The sequence below is a fragment of the Manduca sexta genome, chromosome 28 (genome assembly GCF_014839805.1).
Source record: "Manduca sexta isolate Smith_Timp_Sample1 chromosome 28, JHU_Msex_v1.0, whole genome shotgun sequence".
In the NCBI taxonomy this organism is placed as follows: Eukaryota; Metazoa; Arthropoda; class Insecta; order Lepidoptera; family Sphingidae; genus Manduca; species Manduca sexta.
Genome location: NC_051142.1, coordinates 12,694,892 through 12,716,315, shown reverse-complemented (window position 1 = coordinate 12,716,315; position 21,424 = coordinate 12,694,892). Strand labels below are relative to the sequence as shown.

At 35.3% G+C, this 21,424-nt stretch overlaps 3 protein-coding genes across 3 annotated transcripts in view; 2 read left to right on the top strand and 1 right to left on the bottom strand.

The window, feature by feature from the left end:
• LOC115448805 (acetylcholinesterase) overlaps window positions 1-4,278 on the top strand; it is a 51,096-nt gene extending 46,818 nt beyond the window's left edge. The window contains exon 5 of the mRNA XM_030176366.2: window positions 7-4,278. Within this exon, the coding sequence (XP_030032226.2) occupies window positions 7-137 (131 nt within the window). The 3' untranslated portion in view covers window positions 138-4,278. The remainder of the gene's footprint in view (window positions 1-6) is intronic.
• Window positions 4,279-5,139: 861 nt separating this feature from the next.
• On the bottom strand, window positions 5,140-9,751 carry LOC115448806. The gene is made up of 8 exons (XM_030176367.2): window positions 9,593-9,751; window positions 9,368-9,471; window positions 8,637-8,772; window positions 8,251-8,390; window positions 7,670-7,730; window positions 6,884-6,989; window positions 6,028-6,123; window positions 5,140-5,666 (listed from the first exon to the last, which is right to left on the bottom strand). Exons 2-8 carry the CDS (start codon window positions 9,456-9,458, stop codon window positions 5,610-5,612), a joined length of 687 nt encoding a protein of 228 aa, XP_030032227.2. The 5' UTR covers window positions 9,459-9,471; window positions 9,593-9,751; the 3' UTR covers window positions 5,140-5,609.
• Window positions 9,752-10,580: 829 nt separating this feature from the next.
• LOC115448804 lies at window positions 10,581-16,534 on the top strand. Its single transcript, XM_030176365.2, has 8 exons — window positions 10,581-10,665; window positions 11,641-11,734; window positions 11,865-12,015; window positions 12,565-12,704; window positions 13,421-13,481; window positions 14,112-14,205; window positions 14,566-14,661; window positions 16,423-16,534. Exons 1-8 carry the CDS (start codon window positions 10,630-10,632, stop codon window positions 16,489-16,491), a joined length of 741 nt encoding a protein of 246 aa, XP_030032225.2. The 5' UTR covers window positions 10,581-10,629; the 3' UTR covers window positions 16,492-16,534.
• The last annotated feature ends 4,890 nt before the right edge of the window (window positions 16,535-21,424 follow it).

Genomic DNA, 21,424 nt, shown 5'->3' with positions numbered 1-21,424 from the left:
TTCCAGGTAAACCCGAGCCTCCCAGGAACTGCACCAGCGCAGCGTCATCTGTCTGGCTGTCGCGAGAGTCTTTGAGTCTCAGCGTCATTACCATTGCTGGCTTTCTACATACCGTGTTGTTCAAATACATCATATAAATCTTATATAACGTATAGCAAACTTTCTATTTATGTTTCTCATTGGTTTTCTACTAGTAAACGTTAGTTTGTCTTGAATTCATCTTTTGTATAATGATTAAATTGCAATGTGCTTTTATTCGTAGAATGTGTTTCGTGTATCGTTTGTATATGTTGCCGTAATATGAATATCTAGGGATATTTTCTTAATTATTTTTATAGTGTAATAAATTAAGTATATGTTTAATTGTAAGCCAACTCAAGTGTTATATTGCGCTAAGTCCATACGTCTAGATATATTGCTGTTAAGTTCCAATAAAATGTGTAAGCGTTAAAACATATTGTTTGTGAAAAATAGTATTTAAATGGGAGTGATTTCTCCACCAACATATCACTTGTTAATAACAAATTATACATAGAAATACCGTAGTCGTAATTTTGTCTTAGCGGATAAGTCCCTACATATCTCTTGGAATGTAGGATTAATATTTCAGCGAGGAGGAAGTCTTGTCTTCTATAGTTATATGTAATGAAGCAGAAGATTCTCAATGTAACGTAATGTCAAAAAAAATTGACGAAGATGTAGAGAATGTAAGGCCCAGTGGTCACTAGGCAACTGATGTACAACATACGACTGTTGACATGCGCAATGATGACAAACATGTTGCGCATCCGCATTGTCTAGTGTACACAGGGTTAATTGGATAACTGTTAGCTTTAACGCGCCTAATACATATCACGCAAGGCATAGAATTGTTTAAGTTCATTCTAGCCTTAGAAATGTAAGAATAATATTATAAGCTAGTTCATTTCGCAACTTTGTAGAGGACCAATATTAGAAAGTTGTACGTGTATTAATGGTTTGATGATTCTGATGATCGATGACGGGAGTTGAACGATATGACAGCTGTTTCTGATGTCCTTTAATCAGAAGCATATATACAGTTCCCAAAGCACTAGAAAAGTCTTATCGGGAGTTTATAAATTACGGTGCAGAAACATATTGGCGAGAAGGAAAGAGATAGCGGATAGCATGATGATCACTGCCTATATTGGAATAATTTTAATTGAAGGTAACAAACATAATAACTATGAAAACTGTGGTGTATCTATTTTATATTTCTCTCTACCTAAGATCGCATATTTTATCTAGCGGATTGTGCATACAGCGTTGTATGCCGCAGATGTTTCAAATTACGCAATAGGAGCCTTTACATTCACAGCTGTTCAAAATACCTACTCAAGTCCTTTGGACCCGGTATTACGGTCTGTGGATCTTAATACATTATAATATATTAGCAGAACATGAATTTAAGCTGGGTTTTGTGATCTTTCAAAATGAAAAACGACAAAAAAAATATCGACTAAAGAGACGTATCCACTAAATCGAAATGTATTAGAACTGGGATAACAGGAGTGGATTTGTAAAGTGTTTAGTATACTGAATGTTTTAGGACATACATATATACCTTATTTAGGGTCAAACACATCTAGATTAGGGAACTTAGTGTCCAGCAGTTCAGCTTTCGAATATTGGTGTAAAACAATTTAGTAAACAAATTATATATACATATACATAGGATCTTTGATTCGATAAGTAAAATATTAGTATATTTGGCCTGGTTACATTAGGGCGGGCCAACAGATTGCCGTTGACTCTGCTTGATTATATTGGGCAGCCAAGTCTCATCTTTGGCTAGATCTTATCAATTCAATATAGAGTAGTTTAAGATTTAGTCGTATTACAAAGATTTGGATAAATGATATCCAACCCGATAAAATAATTATTTACCGATCAATGAATCTGTAGTCACCGAAATCGGATTTTACGCAAGTTAACTTGCGTAGGTAGAAGTACGTTAGTATACAACCGACACGATATCGGTCCGATAAATATGTCGGTCCGACCTAATGTACACGGCCTTACTCTTGCAACAGCTGAATTTTAATACATTACCATCGATGTAAATAAATTTTGTTTAGTAATTCGTCGTGCCCCGATCTTTTTGACGGGCTTTAACAAATTTTCACCGTGTTATAGTTGGAGCACACCTATCGCCGCGGTACCTGTCAGCACTTCATCGCTTTCAAATGAAAACGAACTTAAGGTATATAACAATTAAGACTATAATATACTAAACAGCTGCTACGTGAACTATTTTAAGGCAATATGCTGCTCAGGCGATTAGTGTGTGCCAACATTCAACGGGATAATTAACGAAATAAAATCTGTTGTGGAAGACGATACTTTATGAGATATAGTAATGCTAAATGTAATTTTAGTAGATACTAAAGCTTGATTTCGTCATTGTTTCAACGTTTTTAGGCGTTGTATACGCTGGGGAGGGGACGGGTGTTTGAACTCTTGGAAAATTACGAAAGATATAGCAGCTTATATTGATTGGCAAGACGAGCTACATAGATGTTAGTTCATCATAAATTACATCGTATATCATTTTAATAACTATTGAATCTTTAATGGGTGGAAAGGTTAATATATTGAAAGAGGTTTCAAAGTTTTATGGTGTGATTATAGAGATACTAAGCGAGAAATACTCAAAGAACTCAAATTCCCGTCACACCGCCAGCACACGCATGAGTGTATGTAATCTTTCCCGCTGATGTCTGTAATAGTCTAAGAGCCCGTGAACCCCAGACCTTCGTTATTTTATAAAAGCTGAAAGTTTGTCAGCGCATGCTCCCAACACAGGTAACAACGATGGGCCATTACGAACTTGGGCTACAGTGGCTTTGGCGGTACTAAAGGTGTGTAAAAGGTGTGTGTATCAAAAACGTCTAGCTAACGAAGAAACATTATTTACTTATTACCCAAGTAATATATATAAAAATCAGCTTTTATACTATAACGTAAATAAAATTATAATTACATGAACATTAAGGGTGTCTGGCAAGGGATTGCCACTATGTTAAGTGTCTGTCAACGAATAACGTGATTTTTAATAATTTTCTGAAGGTAATACCAAAAAATCTCACTTTATTATTTGATGAAACTAGATCGGTATTTTACTCACCTTTAGTACCGTGTACCTGCCAGAGCCACTGTAGCCCAAACTTCATAATGGCCCATCGTTGTTACCTGTATTGGGAGCATGCGCTGACAAACTTTCAGCTTTTATGAAATAACGAAGGTCTGGGGTTCACGGGCTCTTGCTCTATAAGTGTAACATAGTGCCAGTATTTACTTAAAGTACACGTTCGACTTTTCACGAACTACGCTTATTTTTATCTGCGTATAAAAACTATATAGTGCCTCTTGTCCACTTTTATAAATATTGATATGACACTAACATAGGTACTGGTAGATATAGTGATGCGTTTGTATTTAATGCACCTTTTAGTTGAATATGTTGTTTTGCTAACGAGGCCGGTGGTAGACGTGTAGTGCCAAAGGTGACTGAGAGGGATAAAAATCTTCCTTACTGGTACCATGATAGAGTATACTTTCCCTTATTTAAACGTAAGTAAATTATTTACAAGATTACACTATCCAGTTGCATTTATTTAGCTTGGTTACGGTTACCTGTGCCATGTAAAACCACATGTTACATTTAATTAATTAAAAATAAAATTATTATGCTAAATTCAAGTACGATTAAAACAGAATAAAATTACATTTAAGACACGAAACAAAATACAGTAATGTTCGAATTTAAAACCATCGAAAGATATATTTATTGACGTGTGAAAAATAATTTAATTATATTTTTGTCATAAATTATATTGTTACGGTTCGATAGTTTTATTTTTACATTAATTAAATTATATTTTAATTAGGCGATTGTTGTGTTTAAATTGAGATATGTTAGGGAAACTATGTTGTAAAAATGATTTTCTGTTTGATTTTGTCGGAATTCTTAGTACCTCGTAAGACTAATTTCGAAGGAATCCGCCATGTCGGCTTGGCTGTATTATAGCGTAGAAATCGAAGATAACGAATGGCCTAAGATGGCATACGAGGACGTAACATTGGATGGCCTAGCATTGTCGCATTGTTGTTTTAAATTCGAAGTTATCTTTTTAAATTCTAATAACGAACATGTTTCGGGTAAGTTATCCAAATATATATATTAGTGCTATGATTGCATTACTGTATGTTTGCAACGTTTGTGTTTAATTATTAAAATAAACGCTTGTAAATAAATGATTATTTTATTTGGATATTAATTACAATACAACTACTATTAGCTCGTCAAAATGATTGCGATTCAAGTTAACCTCTCCTGAATCAGATGCTCCTTACTGTCTAACAGTAACCCATCAACATTATTAACATCTTATGTGTTAGCAGCAGGACTTAGAGCTCTTAAGACCGCTTTGCGTGGCTTTCTCAATTGACAATTTAATGTTCTTGGAATTGAGGTGTTCATGAGCGCTGGCCGTAAATGTTTAAATAATAATTATTCGAAATTCGAACGTCAGATTCTAACATTTCTCGAGAGTCTTTTATCACTTCCATAACGACGCAATAAACAATTTATACTGGTATAATCTCAAAACAATAACTACAGCTATAATAGATAGGTGTTTTGTTCGTGTTTGTGTTCGGTGAAATGTTACGACGTCTGAACGGAGCATTAGACTGATTACTGGCATTGTCGATCCTGCTATAAAGAGTTGCAGAGGTGGGGTGGTAACACGCCCCCCCCCTCACCTATTGACCAGAATCACTAAGCTTTGCGTGTTTACAATCAGCTATCTTTAATCGATAATTAATTTGAATGATATCAGCGTGTTTTTTTTTAAGTGGATCATTAATATTGATTCGACAGTGATTAATCGATCTGCACGATTTGATATGGGTGTTAATGATTTATTGTAACACAAATTAATTTATTATACACAAGCTGTGCCAACGATTTTGAGCAAAAGCGATTTTGAACAAATTGTATTCCAAATGAAGCGGTGTTAATGGAGGTCTTTTTTGAGAGACTCAAAGAAGAATTCTCAGAGTCTAACCTTGAGTATAGTTTGCACAGGAAACTCATTGAAATAAAATAAAAGCTTAGTTCTCACCATTTAATAACTAACTAATCTACATTTAAACATATGTCCACAAAGGTATGGAAATTCATTATGACCCTCTCTCAAGCAAATTTTTAGGAGTAATTTATTTAAAATTTATAATACAATAGAAACATTAAATTGACGTCATATATTTGCAATATTATGTTATCTTTACTTTGATTGTTTCAAATGTATATAATGTGGATATTGTTTCGTTAATTTCATAATGAAAATGACACTAAAATTGATTCCGTGCATTTACGTCTAAAGTATACATAATTTAAATTTGCAACCAACACTATAAAATAGACAATTTCATAAGGAATATATTGATAATTTAAAATTTTCAAAAAAACCTATAACTGATTTTCGAAGATGTTTTCTGAAATCTTTGCAGGTTCCATCCTCTAGTTCGCGCGACGCTAAGTACGGAGCGAATTGCTCCAGGCCGTTTGCTAAGAAGGGACATTAAGCTGAAGCTATAATTTGCTTGAACCATTCGCCACTAATACGGTTTACTTCAGCCTGAAACAAGAGACAACAATCTTTATCCCCTTACAAATAATCTTTATTAGCTAATTTTATAGATACTTATTATGTCAAATAATCTTTGAGCCGCAATGAAAATTGCCGGGTTGGTAGAAACATATTTGGTCCACCCATGCATTTTCGACTTTACTCAAGATGAGTATACTACAATAAGGTACCTAAATTACAATCAAGGACAACTCAAAATATAAAAAATTAAAATCCTCGAATTGATAATTTCCTTTTTTGAGGTTGGTTAAAAAGTTTGGTAACCATTATCACTGTGAATCGAACTTAGATCCAAACCTTTCTCTGGCAAGTATGTATTCACTAGACTCAGAAAAGTATAGGAACTTACATTGTTGTTTTGGAGGAACGTTAATGCATCGTTGTTGAGGAAACCGTTCAAGTCTATCGCCCCGTTCAGACCGCCGAGGTTCCCCTGTACATTAGCCTAGAAATAAATAATAATCAATGGATTAAGGTCCATTTTTCTGTAAGACAAAAATATTTCGTAGGTTATATATGACCAAATTATATGAAAGTGGTTTTAACAAAATTGTTCTATTATCCCACTTTCATGTTCAGCTAGTTTATTATTATTTGATGAATAACTGTCTGATAATGACCTTTAAAGTAAATAAACACTGATTATTGATAAATAAATAATAATTATTATTATCAGATATATAAAGAACTTCTAAATTAAATAAATAAATAAATAAAATCAAAATGAACTCATATTATCTTAAATTCAGAATCATGCGGATATTCCTTATCTTAATAAAGGCATTTTGTAGGTATGCTTATTAGTGGCCCGGGACTATATATCTTAATGAGATGTACCACTCGAATAAGTATGTTATAATCATTAAATACCTCCTTGATTTAACCATCATATTTGGTATCAAAAATATATTCTTTCGGATAGAATAAACACCAACTTTTTTTGTTCGAACAAAGACCAAGTCTATTCGCTCGAACAAAGATCGACTCTATTCGTTCGAACACAAACCGATTCCATTCATTCAAACAAAAACCGACTCCTTTCGTTCGAACGAAAACCGATTCCATTCGTTCAAACTAAGACCGACTCTATTCGTTCGAACATAGGCCAAGTCTTTTCTAAAATAGTTTGGGTAGTTTGTTTTAAAGACTATAAAAGTTCGATGTAAATTTCTCTACAGTTATTTATCTAAGAATAGTCGTAATACCTGAATGTCGCCGACGTTGACGACTGCGCTGATGCCATTTGTCTGGATCGGAACTCCGACCTGAATGTTAGCGCGACCAGCAACATTCACGTCCGTCACAGATATCCTATTATAGTATTCTTATGTTTATAATCTGTTATGTCATATTGCTTTTTAATATACATATAAATAATAACTATAGCCATATTATAAATAACCAACTTATGCCTGCTATCGGCTAGCGGCTCTGCAGGCGTGAAAAAGTTTCACCGGGATAAATATTTTCCTATAGCAATTAGAAGTAATCATTACAAAAAAAAAAATAATGAAAATCGGTTTAATAGTTCCTAAGATAAGAGCTTTCAAACGAACAACCAAACACTTTAGTTTATATATTAGCACGGATTAGGGAATTCAAGCAATGAAATGAAAGATTACTCCATATAAATTTTAATATGGGTTTTTGTAAAAGCATCACAGAAGGTCAGGCAGAGCTATTTTCGCAAATATAACATAATTTTTGCTGGTTGTAGGATATATTTTATATCCGATAGCGACAACCGTTCACGAGGTGTTAAAACATGCCATAGTGGCCCCCAAGTGTGTCGTGGTCCGGGATCTTTGTATACCCGGTTCGAAATTACCGGCATAATCGTGTCGACTGCCGAGGTGTAATCATCTCTCGTCAGTCGACATTCTATTCGACCCCACTTCACTTACCATCAGGTGCAGTAAGGGTCACTTTGCAGTGCATGTTTAAAAAAATAGTATTGTGATGTTAGTGTTTGAATAATATGATGAACTTACCATCCACTACCATCTGCGGCGAGGTTGTAATCCGCAAATTTAATAGAAGTAGTAGCAGATTCTGTAAAATAAGTTAACGGTAGAAAAAATAAGGTCTTCATATCATTGACATGAAATTATAAATTGGCTACACAACATAAGTTATTTTATCAAAAAGGCAAGCTGATTTATGAAGAACATCCAAAATTGGTTTTTATGCAGATAAAATTGGAGTATTAAAGTAATAATAATAATAATATCAGCCCTGTATTATAAACTTGCCCACTGTTGAGCACGGGCCTCCTCTACTACTGAGAGGGATTAGGCCTTAGTCCACCACGCTGGCCTAGTGCAGATTGGTAGATTTCACACATCTTCGAAATTCCTATACAGAACTTCTGAGATGTGCAGGTTTCCTCACGATGTTTTCCTTCACCGTTAAAGCGAACGATAAATTCACAAAGAATACACACATGATTTTAGAAAAGTCAGAGGTGTGTGCCCTTGGCATTTGAACCTGCGGACATTCGTCTCGGTAGTCCGTTCCACACCCAACTAGGCTATCGTCGCTTAGTATTAAAGTAATACGCAGCAATACGTACCAGCCCAGACCTGTACTTGTGGAAGAGTTAAATCAAAGTCTACGTAAGTCGGAATCAAGGGGGTGCTCATACTGTTGATGACGACGTTGCTAAGGCCCTCAACACGAATGGATTCAAAGTCACCGCCATAATAAAATGAGCTGAAAAATGAATAAAGCTATAGTAATTATAATTCCGTCGTGGGTAGGGCAAGTCAAAAAATACTAATAATTTATATGTTATAAAGTTTTAAGTAACTAAATAATAAAAATAAAACAATTTAATAATAATGCGTTAGAAATATTTATGAATTGTCGGTCGCTTAACATTATCACATAATTAGTTTCATCAGTTCTTGCTGCTGGCTTGCTGATCTCAGAAGTTATAATAGAAGACTCAATACTCACCCATCAGGAAGACCGCCTTCAAGATGCTGCGGACCCACTGGCTCGAACGGATCGTATCCATTAGTGGCGAGGTTGTTGAAGTAATTAGTAACAATAGTGGTGATAACGGACCCCCAAACATCTTGGTCTTCGGTTACTGGGAACAAAAATGTACGAGGTAGTAGGTTTCACGTATGCGAGTCTGTGTGAGTAACCACCGCCATATTTATATTATCTTTCTGCTGCCGAAGCTGTACGCAAATGGTAGGTTTTTTAACTCATCACTGAACTGATAAAAGACTGCTGACATCCCTTTGATAGCGACTTTAATATTCATTAAATAAAGTATAATATTTTTGTTAGCATATTTTGACAGTCCGGAAAATTCATAGGTTAAACGAGTTCGCCAAAGTGACTCCAATGTACCCTATTGTAAGTAAAGTGCGGTCTAACTCCAGATAGTGCCCACTGGTGAGATATGACTACCCTCGTCAGTCGACAGTTCACTAGCCTGTTTGAAATAGGATGTATACAGGCTGATCCCCGGAACGCGACATTTAGGCCACTATGGCGGGCTTTACACATTGCGTAAGATGCAATCCGGGATAAATGTCCTACCACTAGCAAACGCCTTTAGTCTGACCCGACAGTCATCATTTAATAATTTCAAATTCACTGTTGTTAAACCACAATCACAAATATTTACCAAAGATTTTATTAAGGATATTTGTGAATAATAAAATGCAAGTTACCCTTGATATTATGTGATAAATGTTTATCACAAGGCGGCACAGCAGCGATGGCTGCGACGAGCAAAATGGTGAAAAGAAAAATGGCATGCATTTTGAATAGTGTCCTGGAAAGAAATCAATTGATTTAAACGTCTATTTATTTATTTAGTTTAAAAACAATGCAATTCTATGCGTGAAGGTGACGAAATTAATAAAAGGCTTATTATGAGTTTATTTTTTTCTTACCTTTATTTTTCAATTTCGTTGAAAAAAGTTTGGATGAAATTGTGTAAAATTGCGTTTATTCCTGGCACTTCTTTACTGTCGAAGTAACTTGTAAGTTCAGTTAATGCCAGACAGCACACTTTACCTTATATATTAAACTGAGAAGATAAAGTGACGTTAATCCAGAGATGACACCGATGCCTTTAAACATGTTTAAAGCAGAAACAACAATCAAAGAATTACTGATGACAGTCATGAAAGTTTATTGACAGTTAAGTGGATATAAAAAATTATGATCGGTTAGGCGCTGTGCACATGCTGTCAGTTGTATATTTTTTATTATTGTTTATTTAAGGAGCTTGGTCGTTATTTCGCGACTATGTCGGACCTCACGTCCGCTTTTACGGGTGTCTACTCACTTTTCATGCTATTAAAATATATTTTTTAATAAAGCCTTAGCCTCTTCTGATACTGGAACCGACAAAAAACTATTTATACTGCCCACATTGAAGCTTAAAGTATGAGGTCCACTCCGCCAATACTCCGACAAAACATGATGTACGTCATTTGTGTCAGGTGTCTTATTCTGAGGTAAACCGCTGCACCACACACGAATGAAATTTTTTGTCATCAGTCATTTTGATTGTTTTGACTAACTTTATTGCTTAACTAAAATTAATAATTTAAATTAATATTAAACCAATATTTAATTAATTAAATTACTTAACTACATCTGTTGCAGCCTTCGTTAGTTACATATTTATTATATAAACTTATGATACGAATTATATTAACAGATGAATTAGATTTATGAATTTTGTTGAAAGCATTTCGCAATAGGTCATTGAGAGTACCTATCAGACGGCAACTGTTTAATGTTTTCCGGTCACTAATACCAGATTAGAATCGAAGCTATAGACAGACAATAATTATTATCATCAATGATAATTCTTTTTGTTATTTATGATTGTAGGTCCGTATCAGTTTATTCACCGGATGATGAAATTTTTCTAGCCGGGTTTTGTATATATATGTTTGCATTATGTTCATGACAATCAATGATGGTGTTGGCTTCTTCAAAAGGAAAGTGTCAGGTGAGAAATAATTGTTTTAAAAGATAACGTAACTAACGTAACTAAATTGTATTGGTTATCAATTCTTATTTCAAACTTCTTGATGCATGAATATTAAATACACAGAGCGGTCAACAATTATTGTACTGGTACCATATAATAGCCGTTTTGATAACTATCACTTAATTAATTAAATAGACTCACAGGCTTTCCGACCCAGGGCCTTTATTCTGTATGATAGTGTAAACGCGTAACGCGGCCGTGTCATGTTATCTTCGAGAAATGTGTGTGGAATGGTATTCTGTAAGCCAAATTTCTATAGTACTAAACATGATGGGTTGTGTTACGTGCTTGTTACGCACTGTCAAAATAACGTGCGGGATAGAGAATAAGGCCCCTGATGTCACCTAAATGACCTCTGATTCGGGTCCTTATCAATTGTATACTGGCATACCGACTAAAACCCGCTGTGGTCCAGTATCTGCGCACTCGCCTTCTCATATTCGCCGAATCCCTTCCCGCTCAATGCCGCCTCGTGGCTTATCGTTTTGAGGCTCAAAGGTCTCCTTCCTTAATGACAGCATAATGTTCCGAGCTGCAGTGCATTATCTGTAGTGTATGACGGAGTTGTTCCTCTTAAAAAGACCTAAAAAATATATTATAAAATAAATCCGCCGCCGCTTCATCTGTCTCCTGTCTGAACGCGATAAACTCAAAAACTACCTAACGAATTTCGATGACATTTGCTATGGAGATATTTAGAGACGCTAAGAAGGGCATAGGCTACGTCATATACACGAATTTAACAATTGAACATTTTCAATAGCAAGATTTATCCTAGAAAATATATTATCGGTGTACAATCAATTTACTTTACAATCAAGAACTTGGGACAAAATATGAGTTCTATTCCTAATTAAAACCGACTTCGCTATTCATCTCCGGAAATCCCCATATCTCTCACAACATTACTTTGACTGTGTCGTTTTCCTTCAGGATTCGATCAGAATGCATGTCGTCATCTTTACCGCGAGTTTGTTTATCACAGCCGTACCCAGTCTGGCTCGAGAATGGCAGCATCAGGTTAAAAGTAAGCTAACTCGATGTTTTTTTATCTAATTGCATGACAAGAAGAGCAAGTCCAGAATATCATATAATGGCTCGAGCGATTTAAAAAAAAAGTGAAAATTTAAAAGCTTAATTTTTTCTTATTTTTTTAGATACTTATAAGTATGGTAGTGTACAGGCTTTCGAATCAGGGTCGTACCTTGAAACTGTACTACAAGAGTTTTTTAGCAGCCTTGCAGAGAAGGGATTGGATCCCTACGAGCCCGTCGATGAACAAGTTATAGATTATTCTCTCCCTGACGAGTAAGTAAAATAATTTATTTTGTTATTGTAATTCAACGAGAACATTATTTATGTAGTCCGAGAAATGATTATTGAAATTATCGATCTGTGAAGAGAATTTAGATTTATTACTGGCTCGTGAAGTTACAAAAAAAAAGAGGTTTGGTAGTTCATCAACAAATCCTAAGATAACTGGAATATACATAGCATCTTTTTTTCTACAAATAAGATCAATGGTAAGTATTACTCTCTGACTCAACTGCCTCGGTGGCGTAGTTGCTGTACTGCGTGCGCGATACGACAGCGCTCTGAGGTCCTGGGTTCAAATCTTGGGTCGGGCAAAGTGATATTTGGGTTTGTCTGCTCAGTATCAGCTCGGAATCTAGAATTGGGCCCGTTATGGCGAAAGGCTCGCCCCCTGTCACATCATAGGACGAAACACACTTTGCAAAAAGTGGGTACTCTGGTTGCGCCTCTGCATACCCCTTCGGGGATAAATGCGTGATGCTGCGCGCGCGCGTAATTTATTAAAAATATTTATTTATAAAAAACACATGAATTATTTTTCAGTTCCTTTATACTACATGCAGTTTTAAATGGCCTTCGTATCACCGGCCTTAGCAAGATAGTGATAAACAGTATTACCACAGGTTTGGTTCCGCCTTCTTTTGATTTCAACATGGTTTTTCCAGAACTAAACATTTCGGCTTGTAAGTAATATTTTTAATTTTATAGACTACTAGCATTTGCTCGCGTCAAGGAGTTTTCCGGGACAAAAGTCCCGCTATATATTTTCCCGGGCTAGAAAGTAGCCTATAACTTTCCCAGGGCCAACTATCTCCATACGAAACTTAATAATAATTCTAAAAAATGTGCATTGTAGTAAATGTATCCGATATAATTATATTTATGGCTCACTATTTTGGGCATAGTAGCTTCCACATAAAGGATAGATATATGCTGTCGCCGACGTTTATTTAGAACTATTTAAGACAAATAATCATACGGTATATCATCTTTGTCTAACTCCAACGGTTTAGGCAGCATACGCCAAGACAAGATTTTTTTTCGATTTACTTGATATGTATCGCTATATTATGACCAAATTACACAAAATCATTATAAATTGTAGCCTATATGTTATTATGATATATAAAAAATATTACTGTAAAGTTTCATCCAAATCCGTTCAGTAGTTTTTTCGAGAATGAGGAACAAAAATACATACATACATCCATCCTCACAAACTTTCGGATTTATAATATTAGTATAATACAAATTATGTAGTAAATCACATTTAATTGTTGGCTACTAAAACGTTATTCAGTTTTTTTTTCACATTCCTCCTTACTCTAAGTACATAATATACTCATAAATAAAAGCAAGAGATAAACACTAAATTTAAGTCATTTTGGGTTCCTTCTAGCTACCATTTCAGCAGAAATTGAAATCTCTGATAAAACCTATGGAGTTGAAGGCGGTGGATGGTAAGGCGATATTTCGAAATACTTATATTTCTTCATTAAATACGGACCTGGAAAACATTGGCGGGTCTGTGTTCAGAATTGGATATCTCTTGGCTGATGGTGCTAATGAAATTAACAAACTTATTAATACTTTCTAGGTATTTTAAGAACTTATTTTTAAGATTTTTTATCGAGAAGCTACTTTTGTTTCGGCATCAGCTAAATGTATGTGTACCCATAAATATTTCATGTTATACGATACGAAAGTAAACTTGTGTGTTCCTACATCTCCAAATATAAGTAAAGCATTGAAGATACGTACAAGTAATCTTTAGCTCAGCAAGGGCCTTAGGTATGATGCCTTTCTACACTTGTTATCGCTTACGTTATGTATGAGAATGACATATCCTATCCATTTTTTCTGTTTTCTGTTAGAATAAACGATTGTAGACTTTTTGGCTATGTCCAATGATGTTGTTTAGAGTTAATTGGGCCGACTAAACTCTTGTTTAAGTGTCACTATATAAATTAGAGGTTGCTACACATTGAAAAGTACGTCGCCAATTTCTCCTACATTAACGCGACACCGCGCTGATGGCTAAATATGGTGGTTCTCATTGGGTACATTATTTATTTTCATTACATCATCAGGATAGTGCTCAAGAACGTGACGATTATTGGTCGTGCGGAAATCATGACGTCCTTCGAAGTTGTGAGCGCTCGTGTCACCATCGGCGCAGTCCAGGTCAGTATTGTCATATAATAGCATCTAATTGAAATGATTCTCGATCAATCATTCACTTGTTTTTCAGTAGGTAGGCCGTTAAGGGCATTTTTGGATGTTGCGGAGTACAGTTCAATAATTTTATTAAATTAAATGTGATTTAGTAAGTCCATATTGAAATGCGGTTGAAAATTCCAGTTGTAGTCTTTTTTGCTGCTTTTTTCAACTGTTTTAAAGGTGATAACGGAACAAAACTTGCAATTTTGATATCTTAGGATACTTTGATCTTGTGTGTTGTTAATATGAAATCCAAATGCGTGCGTTAATTAGTCTTAAGGCGTTAACTACGCATTATTTGTGTAACTAAAATATATTTTTCAGTCGTATTTCACCGGGACTCTCAATGATGTCAACTACACGGGTGATTTCAACGAATTAGTAAATGTTTTCTTGCTTCCATTACTCATCGATAACAATGTAAGTTAACAATCAGTGGCACTACTCTCGATGTAAATTTGCGTCTGCTCCGTCTTGACCGATTTGAAGTTAATCACAACACCTGCTTTCTGTATCTGTAGTCAACCGCTAGTGTCTATGCTTGTCATTGTTCTGAGAGTCTTCAGTAACAACAACTGTTACTCGTGACAAACTTCAAGGCTGTCGCGATTGAGCGACTGTACTATAAAATTCTAGCATTGAGTAAAATTGTAGGTACATATTTAATGTATTAAATTATTTTATAAACCAAGCTTGAACTGTGATTTCAGAGCTTGTTTTCAGCTGAGTCGGTGCTGTTAAATAAACAAAACCCGACTTACATAATATGTACTGAGTCGTTGCTGTCAGGGTAGAGTTCATTTATTTTCTTTAATCTGGGTAACTAAACAGTATTGGTAGTAAACAAGTTAGGATAGTTTCGCAGTTGAAAGAAAACGTAAAATAATTAATAATCATGGATATTTCGGCCTTTAAAATTTAATATGACGAAATTTTAAAGGCCGAAATATCCATGATTATTAATTATTTTTACGTTTTTCTTTCAACTGCGAGAACTAATCACTAACTAGACGTGAATTTAAATTCTTTACTTGCCAATACTTGTTTAGTTACCCAGATTAAAGCCGAAACAAAATGTATGAAAATGGACCTTGAGCTACCACCTTAAGTATTGTGACTGATATAACTTGAGTTAATGTTAATACGGGTAAATTAAACAGCGACGATCTTAAGATGCTGACTTTAATTTGACAGCATCTTAACTCATATCGCACTTCAACTGAGTTAGGTCTATGAATACGGTCTTCTACGGACAGTCAATTTCAGTATAATAGGATCGATAACTTAATTTGAGATGACCGCCTTAAATTGCTTATGTCTGCGAAATGGGACCGCGTTGTATATAGTTTAAAGGACATTAAAATTAAAAGGTTATGAGACAAAAACATATATCACATCAAGCTTTTATTCCCAAAGGGGTAGGTAGAGGTGAAACTAGGGCTCCTACTTTGAGACACAATACTCAATATATCAATGTGAGAAATCCAAAGCAGTGTGATGCAAATGTTTATAGAAAACGCGCACAATCGGAATTAAAATTTTATCATACAGGTTCTTTTTGACATTGCGATACTAAATTAAACCATAATATACTTGTCTTAAACTTTGCTTTCTTTGTGCCGAAAATCATCCATTAATAATGAATATTTTTACCAAATATTCTGGTTTTAGTTTTCATATTTTTTTATCATTTTGTAGTTTAATGTGAATATGGCGTGTGCATGAGTGAATTTACGACTGAAAGTAGAATGTTGATGTAGTAGTAGCATAAGGGCGCGAAATATTAAAATTACTTTTTTATTAATATTTGTTTTGTTCGAAACGTTCACTTTTTTAGTTTACATCTACGGTTCAAGTAACTAATTGTAAAGTGTTCTTTCCAAGCAGATAAGTATGTGATTTCGTAATACAATGTCAAAATGACCCTGTAAATAGATTTGACATTGAAAACACGCAGGCGATTCCGTCCCCATGCGTACCAAAGAGATATTATAGTATTATCTGGGTGTATGGCCGTGCGTCATCTATAAGATTTGAAAAACAAAAACACGATAATCTTGAATAATACGGATATATAGGAATTTATAATTATTGTGTGCATTGTAATCAACACTGTCTGAGGTTTTTGATAAAATATCATGAATACCTTGTATTTGTATGTGATCAATGTTTTTTTTTCAGAATGAAGCGAACGATGCAGTGAACGAACTTTTGATACAACTTCTAAATTACATTTTTTCTTTATCTTGATTTATTTTTGACTAAATTATTTTTGCTGTTATTTATTTTGTAGTATATAAATAAGTTCTTATCAATTGTTTTTATTTTTTATATCCTTTTGAAGCTCCACGCTGACTATATTTTTGAATACATACATAAATACTTGAGTGTTATTACTATCCAATTGTAAGTGAATAAGGACGGAAAAATGTGAGACCTCAAGCAAATGTGTTATTAATACCGGTCAAACTATGTAATTCAATTTCATTTCACTCCACAACACCTTTTCTTTTGGGGGAAAGTGCCTTATGGCACTACTATTTTAACTACTTCATGGGGGCGATTAGGCGGTTATGTTGGGGTCACCTTGCCTTACGACCCGGCGTTGAGCTGCCCGGGATTGATCGTGACCTTCGGACGACCGCCGCGCCGGGCCGAGTCCCTAACTTATATTCAAGGTAGGGCATACCAACTAAAACTCCGCGGCCCTCTTCGGCGCATTAGGGGCGGGATTCCTCTGATAGAAGTATTTAAGTCTTCCGCAGCCGTCCCTACACACTACTTAATGTTAAGTAGAGCAGAGACCAGATAGACATAACGATAAGACGAGAGTTGATTATGCCTTCCTAAGTCCTAAGTTCCTAATTCCTATTGCTTAAAGAAGGGCAATCATACATTCTTTAGGCGCAGATATATATGGACGTAGCTTGATGTAGAAGGGTCATATATCAACATTTGTTGAGGCTTTTTAGGGTTTAGAGCGCCCGCTTAGTTTAAAGTAGTTATGGGCCAAAACAGGTTAATCAATGATACAGCTGATACGGCTATGCCCCTGGAAAGCGAATACTTGACACAAGATGATGATAGTTTTGAAACGTTTTGGTACATTGCTACTACAATCATTGGTTCATTAATAATATATTTATTACTTATTACGTGTTGCTCGCAGTTCCGTCGGTGAGAATGACCTTTGTTGGAATAAAACTATGTGATTTTCTGGTACAAAATGTGGAACTCGCATAAGAAACTAGCTGCAAGAAAGTTGCTTTGTTTAATTGAGGCTTTAGTTTAGCTAATTAGTGCACTCACTTGACTCAGTACATTTTCGTTCCACAACTCAAATGTGTTTATTTGATTAAAAACCTTTTAGATTTAAAGTTTTAGTTTTTATTATACGTGAGTTTCGATTTTGAATTTTATTTAATCCTTCAGTCATTTTCTTTTGTAGAAAAGTTGGCATATTAGCATGCAGGTCACATGATGGCGAATTCATCGCCACACTTTAAGCATTTGTCGTAATAGCGCCGGTTATCAGCACTTTAATGAGCTTATGTATTATATTTTGTTTAAAAAAGTAATCACCTTTAATGAAGTTGATAAGCAAATCGTAAAATATATCTCTATCTTATGATAAGTCCGTATAAACACGAATAAAGAGTTAGGGTTCGAAAATATTTTTTTTTCAATATTGACAATAATCCGATATTGAGACCCAAAGCACCGAATCCAAATTGGTATCCAGTATATGTGAAATATTTTTTTGGTTTTGAGTGATTTTTGAAGGCGATTTATTTGTCAAAGATTTTTTGTTTTGTTAAATTAAATTACTATTTCTTAGCGGCGACATATTGGGATCTATAACGAATGAATATCAAATGTGTTGCCAACAAAGGAAAACTAAAAGGAGTTAGGTCAGCCAATAGATATAGAGAAAATAATTTTCACATCAATCTTTAACGTCTATGATGTTACAAGAGATGAACCTATTGCCATGAATCCAAATACTAAATGCGACTAATACTTTTTTTTAATACTCAATATTTGAGTTTTCTGACTCAAAACCTCTCTCACAGTTCAAGATTGTTGCTAGTGAATCAGTTAAACAATGTTTAAACCAACTCTTTTTAACCGACTTCAAAAAAAGGAGGAGGTTATCAATTCGTCGTGAATATATTTTTTTTTGTATGTTTGTTACCTCACATCTCGCTCATTTATAAACCGATTTGAAAAATTCTTATTTTATACCTCCGGATTCGCCCATAATTTTTTTTTTCAAAATCGCTTCAGTAGCTTGGTTTTAAAACTAAAAAGAAACTAGAATAATTACGTTGTTCAAGAAAACGAAATCGCGAATTTAGCTTTCTTGTGGCGTTTTTAGTTGTTTTTTGCATTGAGTTTGGTTGAGTATACTTCTTACATGTTTATACATACAGCATAACACCTTTCCCTTTTTCAGTGGTAGGCAGAGGCATAAGATATAAGCGCGATAGTTGTACTGTGAGTGAAATATATCAGTTGTGTTTTTGCGTTAGGTTTGCTTGAGTCTTCTTCGTACATACATATATATAGCATCACAGCTTTTCCCCTTTTCAAGGGTACTCAGAGGTGAAACTCTTCAGCGCGATAATCGTATTGTGAGCAAAACGTAACTACGCCATCCAGTCTATTTTGTACTAACACAAAAAAGCAAAAAAAATAAAAATAATTTTAATAACCAAAAAAAATTCTCGTAACAGGTATAATATATTGGATATAAATTTTGGAGTCGGTGCCAAATTAAAATGGCTAGTCAAGCTAGATAAATACATTAACAGACATACGAAAAGAATATGCTGCCAGCGTACAAAGTTAGCAAGTCAGATCCCCGCCGGAGATGAACACACCGCCGTAGCACAGCAAATGGAAGCTACTAAGGAAATATTTAAATTTGTAGACTTTACACTACCCAAATGCTCACCCTGTTACATATTGCTGGTCATATTTGGGTGGTATTACACTCTCTGCCCCAAAAAAAGAGGAAAGTAAAAGGTGAAACACTATTACATATGCTTGGTATTACACCTTTCACCATACTCTTTTTAATTGATTTGAAAGAAATTTATTTCATAAATGGACAATGCAATCCAAATTAAACAATGTTTCCATACATTTGTTCATGTATTTCTAGCTTAACCAGCAACTTTAATTAGGTACCGACTTCAAAATTGGTATTTAATATATACATGTTATGTGAAATATTTTTTTGGTTTTGAGTGCTTTCTGAAGGCGGTATAATTTTTTGTTAAAATTATTTTTGTTTGTTTGTTTGCTCCTTTACTTCGGCAATTTTAGCCACGGTCTGATTCATAGTTGTGTAGTGTTTTCCGGCAACTAGTTAACAGTGTCCGCGTGATGCCTTAGATCTTAAAAATGAAAGCATTCATTTATATCGAGTTATGTTGTAATAAACGATATAGTTCAATGAGATGAAATTGTCATATTTATTTTCCTCCAGTAAAAAGATCTTGACGAAGAACTTATAATATGAATCAGCGAGGAAAAAACTTGATTTTCGAATATGATTCTTTTATATTTAAAAATACGGATGACGAATCCAGGATATGATATAAAATTTAAAGTTTTTAGTCACCGAAGGCAGACGAACTAACGGTACACCAAGTGGTCACCGTTGCTCATGGACGGAAGTAAAGGTAGGGCACGGCCTAGCCGCTGCTTACGTAGCATAAGAACCTAGCCTAGCATTTTAACTACAATTGATTTTAATTATGTTAATTTTATTATATGATAATAAGGATAGGAAATATGGCCTCATTAAGATAGCACGCACCGAGTGACCACACGGCATGTGTTATCAGCGAGCAAGTCCTTGAGCTACATTCGGCAAGGGCGTTATAGAATAGGTCGAATTTATAACATGTTACACAGAGTCCTGGATATTTTGTACCAAACTACATACAATACATAATGTGGTAAAAAAAAATAGTTTTCTGACAGATCTTTGACTCAGCTTCCTAAAAGGTCTAGGTCTTTAGGTTTACGGTTGGTACGTCTCTCATATGTGAGAGTCAGCATGGGTAAGTACCACCTCAATGTCTATTTCTGCCCCCAAGCAGCAGTGTGTAGCGACTTTGTGTTCCGGTTAGAACGAAATTGTAGCCAGTGGACATAATAAGACTTGACATCTCATTTCTCAGGATGGCGAGTGCAGTAGAATACCAAACAATACTTTGTGATTCAAGGTGTTGAATGGTGTTTCTACTGTTTATGGGCGGTCGTATCGGTTACCATTACGCGAACGGCAAGCTCGTCTCGTCTTTCAAATCAATAAAAAAAAAAAAGAAAATAGTCTCGCGTGTCTCGGAGGACCTTTTCTTACGATCTTACCACTGAAACTTTAAAAACCGGGGAACTTTATTTTTGCTTCGCCCGGGGTTTCGCATTGTTTTTTTCTTCACCCGGGACCTCGCGTCGTTTGGAACCGCCTCTGCTGCCATACATACATACATACATAACATCACGCATTTTATCCCCGAAGGGGTATGCAGAGGCGCAACTAGGGCACCCACTTTTCGCCAAGCATGTTCCGTCCCATGATGTGATAGGGGGCGAGCCCATCGCCATATCGGGCACAAATTCCAGACTCCGGGCTGATACTGAGCAGAAAAACCCAAATATCACTTTGCCCGACCCGGGATTCGAACCCAGGACCTCAGAGCGCTATGTACCGGACATGCAATACAACTACGCCACCAGGGCAGTCGATAGCTGCTCTGCTGCCAATAGTAATAAAAATTAGATTAATGAAGTGTACAATATTACCTCATAAAAGCTAGTGCTGGTAGGTCTTATATGTGAGAGACCGCTTGGGTAGGTACCACAGCAATGTCTATAGTAAGCGAGAGGCCCTGGGTGGTTGCTTGGTTTGCTAGCCCCAAAGGCCACCTGTGAGGAGAGGGTTGTCAACCTCTTAAAAATAGACGTGGATCAAAATCACGTCTTGTTACGTATTTCAATGGATCTCAATCGCTATCTTTTGATTGATCAATAAAATTCCCATGATAATAAAGTTTTGCATGTTCACACGATTTATTTTCCTTACTTTCCTCTAGGCATCAAACCAGATAGCAACTATTATCGTTTATTGATGTTCGTATTTAGTAATAATACTGTGAAGAATATTTCA

Excerpts from the sequence above, each read along its gene's own strand:
- LOC115448806 (XM_030176367.2), bottom strand. The coding sequence starts at position 9,458 with ATGCATGCCATTTTTCTTTTCACCATTTTGCTCGTCGCAGCCATCGCT. Across the intron at positions 8,391-8,636 it reads GAAGGCGGTCTTCCTGATGG|CTCATTTTATTATGGCGGTG; the intron begins GTGAGTATTGAG and ends TTCATTTTTCAG. Across the intron at positions 5,667-6,027 it reads CGTTCCTCCAAAACAACAAT|GCTGAAGTAAACCGTATTAG; the intron begins GTAAGTTCCTAT and ends CTCTTGTTTCAG.
- LOC115448804 (XM_030176365.2), top strand. The coding sequence starts at position 10,630 with ATGATGGTGTTGGCTTCTTCAAAAGGAAAGTGTCAG. Across the intron at positions 11,735-11,864 it reads ATGGCAGCATCAGGTTAAAA|ATACTTATAAGTATGGTAGT; the intron begins GTAAGCTAACTC and ends TTATTTTTTTAG. Across the intron at positions 14,206-14,565 it reads TCACCATCGGCGCAGTCCAG|TCGTATTTCACCGGGACTCT; the intron begins GTCAGTATTGTC and ends TATATTTTTCAG.